Here is a 14,321-nt window from a genome sequence, read left to right as displayed (position 1 = left end):
ATCTCCGCCCTGGCCGCCTGCTCGGTCGTCTCTGCCCTGGCTGCCTGCACAACCTGCTCCGCCCTGGTCCCTCCTGCCTTCTGTCTGCCCTTCACCTACTCTTCGCCCTCCTGAGCTCCCTCCCTCCACAGTTGGTCCATCCACGGCACGAGGACGTGCCTTGCGGGGAGGGGAGTACTGTCACAGTTGTTCTGTCTGAGTCTTGTTTTCAGTAGTCGAATGTCTTTGGCTGCGTTCACACTGCAGGGCTTAATGCTCAATTCCGATTTTTTGAAAAAAATTGATTTTTTTGCAAGGCCGTTCACATTTCCAATTAAATGCGACCTTTTGTGATCTCCTGTGTGAACATGAAATGACCCAGAAGTGACCCGCATGCGCAGAAGAGTACTCAACGGTCAACGACGTCACTTGTTGTTTGCGGAAGTAGTTACACATGGATGTCGACAGTGGAGCTCGTTTAGCCTTATTAAAGTTATTTTCACAACGGAGCCAGCACAATTTCAATCTTCTCGTTTTAAGGAGAAAAATAAAAAGGAGGAGAGCAAGGTTTTTGGCCATGGCGTTTTGTGGAGCAGTGGTAGCAACGTCGGTACAGAGAAACGTGTGGGTTCGGAGTCGCAGCCAGGAGTGGTGGGATACTGATGTGAGTGGCTTCACTAATACAGAATTCATCAGTAACTTCCGAATGTCCAGATCCACTTTCGATTATGTTTGTGAGCGCCTTTGATTTACTCTGTCACGGGAAGAGACATGTCTGCGGCAGCCCATAACAGTGCAGAAACGCATTGGAGTTGGAGTGTATTGGCTAGCAACAGGTGCGTGCTATCGTACAATAGCTAACTTGTTCGGCATAGCCAAGTCTACGGTCTGCTCCATTGTACACGAGTTCTGCGAAGCAGTTCGCCGTGTCCTCATGCCCCATTACATAAAACTGACCAAAGGGGATGACCTGCAAGAGGTCATTGAAGGCTTCCGCCAGAGATGGGGTTTCCCGCAGTGTGGAGGAGCTGTTGATGGGAGTCATATCCCCATCATTGCTCCAGAGGATAACCACGCAGAGTATTTAAACCGTAAAGGGTGGCACTCGGTTCTGCTCCAGGGTGTCGTGGATCATCGGTTTTGGTAAGAAATATAGATATTGTTATTATAATAGTTTAAATGTACTGTACTTGCCTCACTTTCTTTTGGTACAACCATACATCTGCAAGAATATTATCCTTGAAAGTAGATAAATTCTACCATGGCATATTCAGTAATTTAACACTGTCTTCCAGCAGCTTCACCAACATCTATGCTGGATGGCCAGGGAGTGTTCATGATGCGAGGGTACTCCGGAATTCTCATGTGTACTCACTCGCAGAGAGAGGGGAGCTTTTTCCACCAGTGAGTAATCTAGTACTAGTGATTTATAACGTATACAATCTGTCTTTAATTATTTTGATTTTTTTGTGCTTTTAAATCTTAAGGACACTGAGGAGATAATGGGCGTTCAAGTGCCAATCATGCTGCTCGGTGACCCGGCTTATCCCCTTCGAAGCTGGCTGTTAAAAGGATACTGTGACACAGGGACCCTGACAGTTGAGCAGAAGTACTTCAATGAGCGCCACAGCAGAGCCAGGATGACTGTGGAGTGCGCATTCGGCCGACTGAAGGGCCGGTGGAGGTGCCTTGCTAAACGGCTGGATGTGGACGTTTCCCTCGACCCCACCATAATCAGTGCATGTTGCACACTCCACAACGTGTGTGAAATGCACGGGGAGAGTTATGAAGAGGCTGGTGGAACTGTTCCTCATGTTGAGAGATGGGCTGAAGGAGGGGGATTTGTAGATGTGCAGCCAGCAAGAGTCAGAGAAGCACTGACTCAGCTTTTTGTTAGCCAACGTTGAGCCACAAACTGGGCTGTCACAATAATTACTATACTTTTTGACCTCAATATTTATCTGTACATATATTTGCATTTTTTTGACACATTTTTCTAATGTAATACTATATTTTTTTAACCTGCGTAGGTTGCGTTTAATCATAGTTTATGTTTATAGTGGGATATTTTAAGTGTTTAAGTACTTTTCAGCTTTACTGTCATTTTTTGGCTTTAGAGTTAGTTTCTGTGTCATTACAAGGTCTTCAATATCATTTATCGCAATATTTTAATGGCTCAATATATTGAATTCTGTTATCTTGACAGGCCTAACCACAAATTAGTTATTTGTTTTGTTTTGTGCTGCTTTGCTGAATTGTTACCATAGCTGCAATAAGTTTATAAATAACATTTTCAATACTGTTATTGCTGTTTCCTTTTTATTAAGAGAAAATAGTGTGGCTATAATAGTGCAAATTTTACCCACGTTTTAACACAGCAGAACAATAAAACTGACAGGAAAACTTCACAGTGTATTAGCAAACAAATACAACATATTCAATGTAGCGTCAAGTATTTTCCATCAACAAATCAAAATAACCTTGCATATCAATAACCTTCACACTTCAACCTGAACATTGTGCAAAACTGCATCATTAACTGTCATTAATGTTTTAGAACCATTCATAACATTGTATGGTGGGTTTCATCTTCTTCAGACTGGAAAGGTGGCTGATGATCCTCGCTGTTGAAAGCCTGTTGACCCTGAGTATTTGCCGGTGCCTGGAAAAATGACTGAGTGAGACGGGGATGTGGATGAGTATTATTGAAGGGCAGTGGTTGATTTAAATCTTGAAAAAAGGGCAGGGGCTGGGTGGGAGATGGAGAGGAAGCCACAGGAAACCGTGAGGAATGATGAGTGGGAGGATGAATTGGGTTGTAAAGCTGAATTGGTGCCTGGTAGAAAGGTGGCTGTGGAGGCTGGCTTGATCTCTCCATAAACTGAGATATCATGGCGAACATTTTACGACCATGCTCATGCTGAGCTGCTTGCATCTTCAACAAAAGATCTGTGTCGTCATCTTTAAGGGCACTGGTAATCTTGTCAGCAAACACCTCCAGCGTTGCCTCCATCTTTGATTTTCTTTTTCTCTTCTTGGCAGTAGTAGCTGTAAAAAGAAAAAAAGAACAGATCAAAATAAGGAGTACAATGTTTATTTTTTATTTTTTTTATTAGTATAACAGTAAAAGCGCCAAGCATTCCAGTTTATATCTAGTAATAATTATGATTATTTATGGCCATTTATAAACAATACTAAGCTGTTCAGGAGTGGAAGCCAGTTCAACATTCAATTCAAACAAATTAATTTCATATCACATGTTTTAGGTCGAAGGTTGCCAAGACTTATATTAACCTCTTAACTTCCGCCTTAACCAAGTGCATTTTCTTGGGCTTTACCCAAATCTAAAAGCTTACAGCCTACAGACCAGACTAACAACTCATTTGAAAGCTACAAAATTGATCTCACATTGTCGTGTTGCCGTCACTTTTTGACTGTTTTTAATGATCACTCTTCTGTCAATTTTTTGTTGCGCTTTCATCATATTTTTTATTTCTTTTTGTCACGTTTTCATCACTTTTTTTGTTGCATTTTCATAACATTTTCGTTGCTTTTTTTCCAAGAAGCTTTTAGATTTGGGTAATGACAAACTATAGAAAATGTGCTCGGTTCAGGTGGGGGTTAAGAGGTTAATTGAGTTGGAAAATTATCAAAATACAGCCAAGAACTTTCTTACAAGCAGTGGGTGTGGAAGATGCATGGCTGTTCACAGATGTATCTTCACTTGCTGCAGAACTTTCTTCGGAGGGAGAGGCAGAAGGCGAAAGAGCTACAAGGGTCCCATCACCTGTGTATGCATTTAACAAACTGTCACACGTATTTCAATGTTATAAAGTTAAGTCACAGGTAGCTATAGGCCATGTGCAAATAACCCACCTGTATCACCGCAAGAGCTACTAGCTGGGCTGGCCGCGACAGGTGCGGGATCTGGGCTCTTCTCCTCGGGCTCCTCTTGGGCAAAGCAGCTGTCCAACAGTTCTAGTGGCTGAACGCTGGGCTTATCCCCCAAAACACGGTCCAGCTCTTCATAAAAGGGACAGGTGATACGCCACTTCGTTTGTTCCAGTCTTTAACCTCCTTGTATTTGGCTCGGAGGCTTTTTATTTTTCGCTGGAACCTCTCCCTCGAGCTTCTCTCTCGCCCTCTCCGCCCCCCCTCCTGGCCGCTCAACCGCCGGCTCTCGCCCGCGCCGCCGCCAAGTCAGGGGATGAGGCGAATGAGACACTCTCCCTCTGTTCGAGCCGCGCTACTGCGCCGCTCACAAGGGATGGCAGAAGCGGATGGTCTCGGAGCGAGCTTCCTCTCCCTCTGTTCGAGCCGCGCAAACTGCGCCGCTCACAAGGGATGGCAGAAGCGGACGGTCTTGGAGCTCTCTTTACGTTACAAGAAAGCTACTCCGTCCTCGCGTGTCACTCACCGGCGAAAAGGAGAACAGAGTGTTTTCGTCCCGCTGTGGCCGGACCTACCTCCATTTCTCAGTCCCCTCTTAAGTTCAGGCGACTGGAATTGTTCATATCGCAGTGTACGAGCCTGTTATAAATACACGCACGCCTGCAAGCAAACGCCGTCACAAGACATGACGCTCTGTTATATTCTCGCTCTAACCGAAAGCTATTGTATTCTCCCCTGTGGCTCAGTGGCGGAATCTTAGACTTTCACGCCAGAGACCCGAGTTCGATCCCGGCTCTCGCGGCAGTTAATAATTTATGCTGTTCGCTTCTCCGAGCTCGCGGCCAGCTTTTCTTACATACAGAAAGCGAACCCGCTCTCCCCCTTGTTGGGCCGCGCAGATTGCACCGTTCACAAGGGATAACAGAGCGGACGGTCACGAGCAACGTTCAGCGCGCGCGCCTCACTCACCGGCGAAAAGAGGAGAGAGAGTGTTTTAGTCCCGCTGTGGCCGGACAAACCGCCAATTCTCACACATTTCTCAGTCCCCTCTTAAGTTCAGGCGGCTGGAAATATTACTATTGCAGTAAACGAGCCTGTTTTTATACACGCACGCCTGCAAACGAACATGAGGTCGCTCTCTTATATCTTCGCGCTAACTGAAAGGTAATGTGTTCTCCCCTGTGGTTCAGTGGCAGAATCATAGGCTTTCGCGCTAGAGACCCGCGTTCGATCCCGGCTCTCGCGGCAGATAAAAATTTATGCTGTTCGCTTCTCCGAGCTCGCGGCCAGTTTTTCTTACATACAGAAAATGAACTCGCCTCTCGTACCACTCCTACTCATGGTGCTCGAGTATTTATGAGCGTCTAAACACGAGGGAAGAAAAGACGGTTAAGTCCCGCTGCGGCTGGACCACTGTCAAAGCTTCACGCTCTGTCAGTCCCCGTTGCCACGGCTACTGCAGATGTTTACTTCGCAGTCATCGAGCCGGTATATCTACCCGCTCGCCTGCGCACAACCACCGTTCTCACGGCGACCCAGAGAAATCTCAAATGAGCATTATGTCTGGTTGCACGGCTCACGCCGTATGTGTTTCAAATGCAGTGAATGTGCCCACGTTTCCGTGTTCACCCCTGCACACAAGCACTATAAATCCCGTGTTTCTCACAGAGCCCACTCTCACAAAGCAGGCAGAAGCCGCTCGAGTGTTAAAAGTAGGTCACGTGTCCACCTCACCGTGCCCACACCTACTCACTGCCCGCTCTGTCACACGGCCTCTCACGACCGGTCATGTTTTAAATGTAAGTCCTGTGCCCGCCTTCGAGCGCTCACACATACTAACGAACATTTCGCCCCGACGCCGCCCTCGCGCGTCGCGCCTCACACTATATGTTCCCCGTCCAAGCCACCGGGACACCGTGTGTAAAACGGCCAGCTATCGCTGCGTGCGATCTGCCGTATCTAAGCACCAAGAGCGCGCGCGCTGCGCCCACCCCTCCGTTTCGAGCTCTCGAGCCCGCGACGCGCGGCGATCAGAGCCCGGAGGCCATTCTGCCCCTGGCTTCACACTCAAAAGCGTGGGAAGCTATTCCAGGCGCATCAGAATGGGTGCTAAGCACAGTAAAAAAGGGCTATACTCTGCAGTTCGCTCGCCGCCCCCTGCGCTTTCAGGCGCGTACCGAGACGAGAGTGAATGGAGAAGTAGCACATCTACTTCGAGCAGAAATAGCTACACTTCTGTGCAAAGGGGCTATAGAACCGGTTTCCCCTTCTATGAGCGAGTCGGGCTTTTACAGCCGTTATTTCCTCGTTCCCAAGAAGGACGGAGCTCTCAGACCAATTTTGGATCTAAGATGTTTGAACAAGGCTCTTATGAGAAGACCGTTCAAAATGCTCACAACCGGGCAAATTCCCGCGCAAATTCGCCCGAGGGACTGGTTTATATCTCTCGATCTAAAAGACGTGTACTTTCAGATCCAGATAATACCCCGTCACAGGCCATTCTTGAGATTCGCCTTCGACGGTCAGGTATATCAGTACACCGTCCTGCCTTTCGGCCTGTCGTTGGCACCCCGTACATTTACGAAGTGCATGGACACGGCTCTCGCTCCCCTGAGGGGTCGGTGAATGCGAATTCTGAACTACTTGGACAATTGGCTAATTCTAGCACAGTCAGAGGCCGAACTCATCGCCCACAGAACAGTGCTTCTAAGCCACCTGGACAGCCTGGGGCTCACGGTCAACTGGACCAAGAGCTCATTAGTGCCCAGTCAATCAACCTCTTTTCTGGGTTTGGATCTGGACACTGTGGCAATGACGGCCCGCCTGTCGACACAGCGCGCGCGCTGCATTCGACACCTGGCCGCGTCCTTCCAGCCGGGCAGCACCGCACCTCTCAAGACATTTCAGAGGATGCTGGGTTGTATGGCTTCAGCTGCAGCAGTGCTTCAGCTGGGTCTGTTACGTATGCGCCCGCTACAACGCTGGCTGAATGCCCGAGTGCCTCACAGAGCCTGGGCTTCCGTCGGCATTCGAATCAGAGTGACTCAGAGCTGCGTTTTCAGCACTGAAGCCCTGGTTAGCGGCCGACTGGTACCAGCGGGGAGTGACAATGGGAGCCATCTCACACCGCAAAGTTATCTCGACGGACGCTTCCACCTCAGGTTGGGGCGCTCTTTCGAGGGCAAACCGATCTTTGGCCTGTGGTCAGACCAGGAGAAATGCCTCCACATAAACTGTTTGGAGATGATAGCGGTCGAGAACGCGCTCAAGCGCTTCCTCCCATTCATACAGGATCACCATGTGCTAGTCCGCTCGGACAACATGTCCGTGGTATCCTATGTGATCCGACAGGGCGGTGTCAGATCCAGGAACCTGTGCAAGCTGACAGAACGCCTTCTCGTGTGGGCTCACCGCTCGTTGCTCTCGCTGAGAGCCGCGCACGTGCCGGGCCACCTGAATGTCGGTCCAGACAGACTGTCCAGAGACATCATTCCCCCGGAAGAATGGTCCCTGCAACCCCAGACAGTCCAGTTTCTCTGGCGCCTATTCGGCAGAGCGGAGGTCGACCTCTTTGCGTCGAGAGACAACGCTCATTGCCCGAAATTTTTCTCGAAAAGCGAGGACGCGCTGTCCCAGACCTGGCCCAGCCTCCCGCTGTACGCTTTTCCTCCGATCTCCCTGTTACCACAGGTTTTAACAAGGATCAGGGAAACACAGCACCCAGTGCTCCTTATAGCCCCGCGCTGGGAGAACCAGATTTGGTACCCAGAGCTGGTGAGGCTGTCGCATTCACCCCCATGGCCGATCCCGGTGAGAAAGGATCTCCTCTCTCAAGCCGGTGGGTCAATCTGGCATCCCCATCCGGAGCGATGGTCTCTGCATGCATGGGTAATCAACGGATACCCGTTGACCTGCCAGAAGGGGTCGTGAACACGATCACGCAGTCTAGAGCTCCCTCCACGAGACGGCTCTATGCGTCTAAGTGGTCTGTGTTCTCTAAATGGTGCGCTACTAAGAGCTTTGATCCACGCACATGTGGGGTTCCGCAAGTGCTCTCCTTCCTACAGGAGCTGTTGGAAAAGGGCAGGTCCCCTTCCACGCTCAAAGTGTATGTGGCGGCTATTGCAGCGTTCGCTGAGGCGACGCGCAGCCGGGCAATCGGAAGGAATGAGCTTATTATCCGTTTCCTCAGAGGAGCCAGGCGGATGAATCCCCCGCGGCCCCCCTCGGTTCCTATCTGGGATCTGTCCTTGGTCCTGGAGGCCCTGAAGGCTTTTCCTTTTGAACCACTTGAATCTGTGGATCCTAAGTACCTTTCGCTCAAAACCGTTTTTCTGATAGCTCTGTCTTCAGTAAAACGCGTGGGGGATCTGCACGCGCTATCTATTAGCCCTGCATGTCTTGAGTTCGGACCGAATGACTCTAAAGTCATTCTCAGACCGAGACACGGGTATATTCCCAAAGCGATTGGTACCCCCTTAGGGCACAAATCATCTCCTTCTCGGCTCTGCCAATATCCGATAACGGGGACAGTGATAACCTCCTATGCCCTGTAAGGGCGCTGAGAGTTTACATCACGTGTTCCGCCGCTTTCAGGCGGTCCGAGCAGCTCTTTGTTTCTTTTGGCGGACGCACCAAGGGTCTCGCCGCCTCGAAACAGAGCCTGCCCAGGTGGATAGTGGACGCGATTGCAGCAGCTTACGCCTCCAAACACCTGCAGTGTCCTTTGGGTGTCAGAGCCCACTCCACTAGAGGCATGGCCTCTTCGTGGGCCTGGTCCAGCGGAATTTCTATTCACGATATTTGTATGGCGGCGGGCTGGGCCTCCCCATCTACATTCGTGAGGTTTTATAACCTGGAAGTTCCCGCCCTGCAGGCTAAACTGTTATCAGTATAAGTGGCATGTATGCTGCCCAGTCGCTTATGCGCAGACTATGTCCACATACTGGTTAATTTTCTGGTTGGCACCAGGGGAAGGATTCTTTTCCACAAATAGACCAGTGTTTCTGCTCTATTCCCTTTCCCTATACGTGTTTATGCACTGTGTGGGCCCGCGCTGCCGGCCACACCATTTCCACTGATGTATACAGACCGGCTATGCCGCTCTATCATTTATGTGAAGTGAAGTGCTTAGTACAGGTGTGGGCCCGACCGGCCACCTGTTTCAACGTTATGTTTTTCCCCGGTCTCCCTGGGATTCATGTGTTGGATGCTCGGCGCGCACGGCGTTGACAATGGGTTCCCGAAGCGAAGCGCCCTCATTGGGTGTGACGTCACGCCGGGCTCACTGGTAGGCTTAAGCAGTTGCCGCCTGGCAGCCAATGAGCACGCTTATACAGCTTGCTTTGGTCTGCCTGCCGCTGCACTGCGTTGACAATAAATGCAAAATTAAGGATAATTTTTTGGCTTCAGATCTCGAAGAAAGAGAACTTTCCCGAAGCGTAAGCTACTTACGCAATACTCGTTCCCTCTTCTAGAGAGAACCGAGGTTACATTAGGTAACCGAGTACGTTTCCACAGTAACCTTCATTAGTTCATCTGTCTCATCTGTTTCCTCATTTTTCTTGTCAGCTGTCTCATTTCCCTTTGTATTTAAAGCCTATTACCTAGTTCATTGTCTGATCTTATTATTAAGTGTGTTTGAACCTTCTGCCTGTCTTTGATGTACCTGTACCTGTAAAAGTTTGCATTGGAACATTTGATTCTTCTTCGTCTTCTGCCTGCACCACACCGTGACAACTGGTGGTTTTAAGAAACGTTAAACGTAACGTCCTGATATGTTTGGTGTTGCTAATAATTATCACTGTGTTCTTAAATTTATTTTTGAAATTCATTTTGTAAGGAGAACTGTTAAAGAAAATGGAATTGAACCCAAATTGTATGTTCATGGTGAAGGTTGACATTCTTATGGCGATTGAAAGAGAATGCATGTTGAATTCACATTCATGTGTCTTGAATAATGTTTTTCATAAATCCTATGTTTCTCTTTCTTTCTTTTTGCCATTAAACACATTGCATTGTCTTTCCAGATTCACTTAGTCAATTACACTTCTAGTGCTGTTTTTTTAAACCTATAATCAAGCAACAATGTAGGCTATTTATTATTATAAAATAAGGTATTAAAACAAATTGGCTCGTCCTGAGCAAAAATGCTATTTTTTTTTATTTTTTTTTAGATTCCAGAGTTAACAGTTACCCGTTAGAAAGAAATAAAATATCACTGCTTTATATAGTGATGCACCGAAATGAAAATTCTGGGCCGAAACCAAAAATTTAGGATGCACTTGGCCGAAAACCGAAACTGAAGCTGGAAATGGCTTCTTTTAAAAACTTATACTATATATATATATTGCTTGAATTGAATGGATCTGAAATGAAAAATCATAAACCAATAGAATAATCAAACTTGGAGAAAAAAAAAGTTACATAACAAAACCTAAAATATTTTTAACAATAAATATAAATAATACCAAATAATATTATTCTTCAAGTTTTATGTTCCATCAAATAAAATAATTTACAGTTGTGCAAAAAAAGATCCACAATTATCTGAATAACTGCACACAAAATCACAGAATGGCAGTGGGCCTCTATTCTGCTGCTGCATGTAAACAATTTTTTACTTACATTTTAAATTGCTGTGCAAAACAATGCAAAACAACAGTGCAAAAGCAGCAATAGAACTTAATCCAAACTCAAACTGTAAACAACATTCAAGCCTATGTAGCCTTAGGAAACACAGTTGTGCAGTGCTACGCAAATTTTAATGTAACTGCTATACACACAGAAAATTGGACTGCTGTTTATTTAAGCAAACGTGGCAGGTTTCTCTTTAAGAACAAAAGTTGCTCAGCTTTTTGACAGGAAAGACGGTTCCTCTTCTCATTAAGGACATGAGATGCTGCACTGAATAGTATCTTACTGTCTGTGCTGGTGCTTGGGGCAGATAAATACCTGCGTGCAATGCGCGCAAGCAATGGAAAGCGGCCTTGGTTCATGTGCCAGTAGTCAAGGGGATTGTCGCTTCTGGCAATGGGTAGTTCAGCTAGATACGTCTCTATTTGTTGTGCGGCTGCGCTTGTTCCAACACCGCTACGAATCGGGGTGCTTTCCTGTATAATTTCGTCAAACATCTCAGAAAGTGAGGGAGTGTACGCCTCCTCACTTGTACGTAACCGTTTCTCAGGCCCCGTTTGCGGTGCGCTCCCCGTCGAGTCTCTTCCTTCACCAGATGTTTCAATCTCCATCAGCTCTTTTTGTGTCATTTCACGCACTCGCTGCTTTTTCTCTTCGTCAAAGTAATGTTCTTTAAAGCGCGGGTCTAGTATAGTTGCAATATAGTAGAGAGGGTTGGACTCAGTGGGCCCTATCTTGCACCCAGCGCAATTGACTTTGTACACCGACGCATGTATCATTCCTATTTTGCACCCGCGCAAAGCGGACTTTTCCCTCCACAGACGCACGTCGGTTAACTAAGAAATACACTTGCGCTCCCCGGGGCGGTTCAGCGCAAAGAGGAGGCGTGTTCCGGCGCAAACATTCCCTCATGCTATTTTACAGGTTTAGAAAACAATTCTGCCACTGACCGAAAAAAAAACAGTTTAAAGTCAGTGGCGCGTTGCGCATGTTATTCATATGCTATTTTAAGGGCGCATGCTTGGCCTTAATCAATGTAGCGTGTGCTTTAAGTGTCACAAGCATACACTTTGATTCTCTCATCTACACACAGACGCAGCAGTTATCATTTTTGCAAATCATACATTATTACGATAGATAGATAGATAGATAGATAGACAGTTTATTATAAAAGCATACATCTAGCTTACACATTTACCCAAATTATCATACGCCTGTTTAACCGAAGTTAATTTGGGTGTGTTTCTCCATCCCCAACGTCCCTGATGAGAACGTCCTCGGCTGTGAACCACTCCTCGCGTGCGCCTGGCAAATCCGCCGTTACAATAGGAATCCGCTTTAGAACAAGCGCGCCTGCTCTTAAAGGGAATGTGAGATGACGCTCTGATTGGTTTATTTCACGTTACGCCCAAACCACACCTATGAATAATGAAGCTACTTCAGACCAACCCATTTTAGATTTGCGTCGGGCGCAAGAGTCATTTATCCCGCCGGTATAATAGCAACAGCGCCCAAGACCCGCCCACAAAGTTACTTGCGTTTTGCGCTTGATACTTGCGTTTCAGATCGTTAAAATAGGGCCCAGTGTCTTGAAAGCATTTGTTAACAGCCTCCAATAGAGTCTTTTAGCTGTATTTACACCTTGATCTGTTTCCACCTCTTTTCCAAGCAGATGCTTCAGTGCTGCTATCAAAGGAATAACCTCTGCAACCGAGGCTTTAGCCAAGCTTATTTCCTTGGTCATCTGTTCGAATGGGTCGAGAAGAGACACTATGTTTTCCATTAGCATCCACTGGTGTGCACTCAAAGTAGCGGGCAGATCGTAATCTGTCATAGGCAGCTATGACCCGCTTCTGCTCAAGTAGACTTTGCAACATATAGTACGTACTGTTCCAGCGAGTAGCTACATCTTGCTGGAGTCATTTGGGTGGCATCCCAAACTGTATTTGCAAATCTTGCAGTCGGGAATAAGCAAGCGGAGAATGCTTAAAAGTGTCCCACAATTTTTCTCCCGATTGCGGTTATTTCTAAAATGCTGCGCTGACTCAGCACTCCCTCATTCACAGCCAACTGAAGCGTGTGTGCCATGCATGGTATGCTGTTCAGTCCACTGTCCTCCATAGCCTTTATCATGTTCCGTGCATTATCTCGGACAATCAGGTGCACATTAGACTTCTCAATGTGCCAAGTATCAAGCATTGTAGACAAAGCATCAGATATCTGCTGCGGTGTGTGACCCAACAAACTCCCGTGAGTGAAGCAAAATGTTTTGCAATTTAAAATCGGGGTCAATCCACTGCGCTGTTAAGCTAAGCATGCTAGTTGGGCTAACGTCTGAGCTCCAAATGTCTGTGGTAAAACTTAGAGTTTGTATGTCTGTGGACATGAGCTCATGAAGGTGTTTTGCAACTCGGTCATACATTGCAGGTAGACATGTTTCTGCAAAATAGCGTCTGCTTGGCAGTGTATAACGCGGCTCAATATGTTGTATGAGCCTACGAAATCCAATGTCCTCCACGACAGAAAACGGCTGGTCATCTAAGGCAATGAATTCCATTACTTTCTCAGTAATGCCACGCGCTTTGGCACTATCATCTGCAAATTTCTTATAAACTTTTCAAAGAGTGTGGCCACTGAAGGTGTTTGTGATGTAGTTGGGGTACTTTTAACCAATGTTGTTTTGCAATACTCCTCATGTTCAATTCATACTTTGCAGTCACGTGACTACCATGGATACCTGGCGGGCAACAAACGGGTATTTTCAACGTAGAGTCCTGTAGTTCCAGGTCTTTCTAGTAGCTATCAAGTCTGTTAGCGAGCTAGCTGCGTAACTATGGACTAGGATTAACTCCAAGGTAGCTAAATTGTGTAAAGCAGACAAGGTTTTTTAAGATAATCGAGCAGTAATAATTCCTCCGTAAATAATCTAGCTCTACTGTTGGGTCATCTCTGGTTCTCATTGAAAACCATAGATATCACAAACCTCAAAACAACCTATCACACACTTTTGTTGTTGTTAGCAAAAGACGACAGCTGTTACTGTGCGTTCACACCGCCACCGGCGAGAGTGTCAAAGTGCCCAGAAGTCATTCATTTTCAATGATTTTGGCCGCTCTCGCCGGCGGCGGTGTGAACGTACAGTTAGCCTAGCTTAGACTCATAACACAAACAGCTGACTCGCCGAACCACAGGGTAATTTAAAGACACGATTAATTACATGATCATACACCCATTGTATTCAAACAAATGTTGAAATTACCTTTGATGGAGTGATGGAATGATCACTGCACAGACGTGTATACTGTGAAGGTTGCTTATCTAATCTGCGGTTAGTGCATCCAATCGCACAACAACTATCTGGCATGTCGTTTACACCTCAAAACACCAACTTTTGTATAGTAAAACTGGCGACGTCCTGGCAAGATCCTTGATTAGTTTACTGGGTTTCGTTGCTGGAGAACGACGTTCTTGCCCGCCAGCCAGTACTTGTGACGTCACGTGCAAAGTATGAATTGGATGTCGTGTTTTCAGGTGATGTATCAAACCTGTTGTCGAAAAGTTCTTTGGCACCGCACCCCCTCTTGAGATTTTTGCAGAACAAATGTTACATATTACAACTTTGGTGTCCTCATCTGAAACTTTAAAATACTTCCATACCGCTGACATGCTTAATCTTTGATAGGCAGACGCGTGATAACAGCTCGACCGTGAGTGAAACCTAAGCGCTTGTGCACGGATGGGAGGGGCGGGTGACATTCATTTTCGGTTTATGTTTTCAGCTGTTTTTTTTATTTCGTCCCGAAACCGATAATGCC

The 14,321-nt window shown here is 46.8% G+C and overlaps 1 protein-coding gene across 1 annotated transcript; it reads left to right on the top strand.

Moving 5' to 3' along the window:
- Positions 1-556: 556 nt before the first annotated feature.
- Positions 557-1,886, top strand: LOC311079922 (uncharacterized protein; the record flags this gene model as incomplete). Its single annotated transcript, XM_084109643.1, has 4 exons — positions 557-643; positions 764-1,122; positions 1,275-1,326; positions 1,467-1,886. The coding sequence occupies 4 exons, from the start codon at positions 557-559 to the stop codon at positions 1,884-1,886; spliced, it is 918 nt and encodes a 305-aa protein (XP_083965769.1).
- Between the last annotated feature and the right edge of the window lie 12,435 nt (positions 1,887-14,321).

The sequence above is a fragment of the Abramis brama genome (genome assembly GCF_963993115.1).
Source record: "Abramis brama genome assembly, chromosome: 3".
In the NCBI taxonomy this organism is placed as follows: Eukaryota; Metazoa; Chordata; class Actinopteri; order Cypriniformes; family Leuciscidae; genus Abramis; species Abramis brama.
This window is presented reverse-complemented; position numbering and strand designations above follow the sequence as displayed.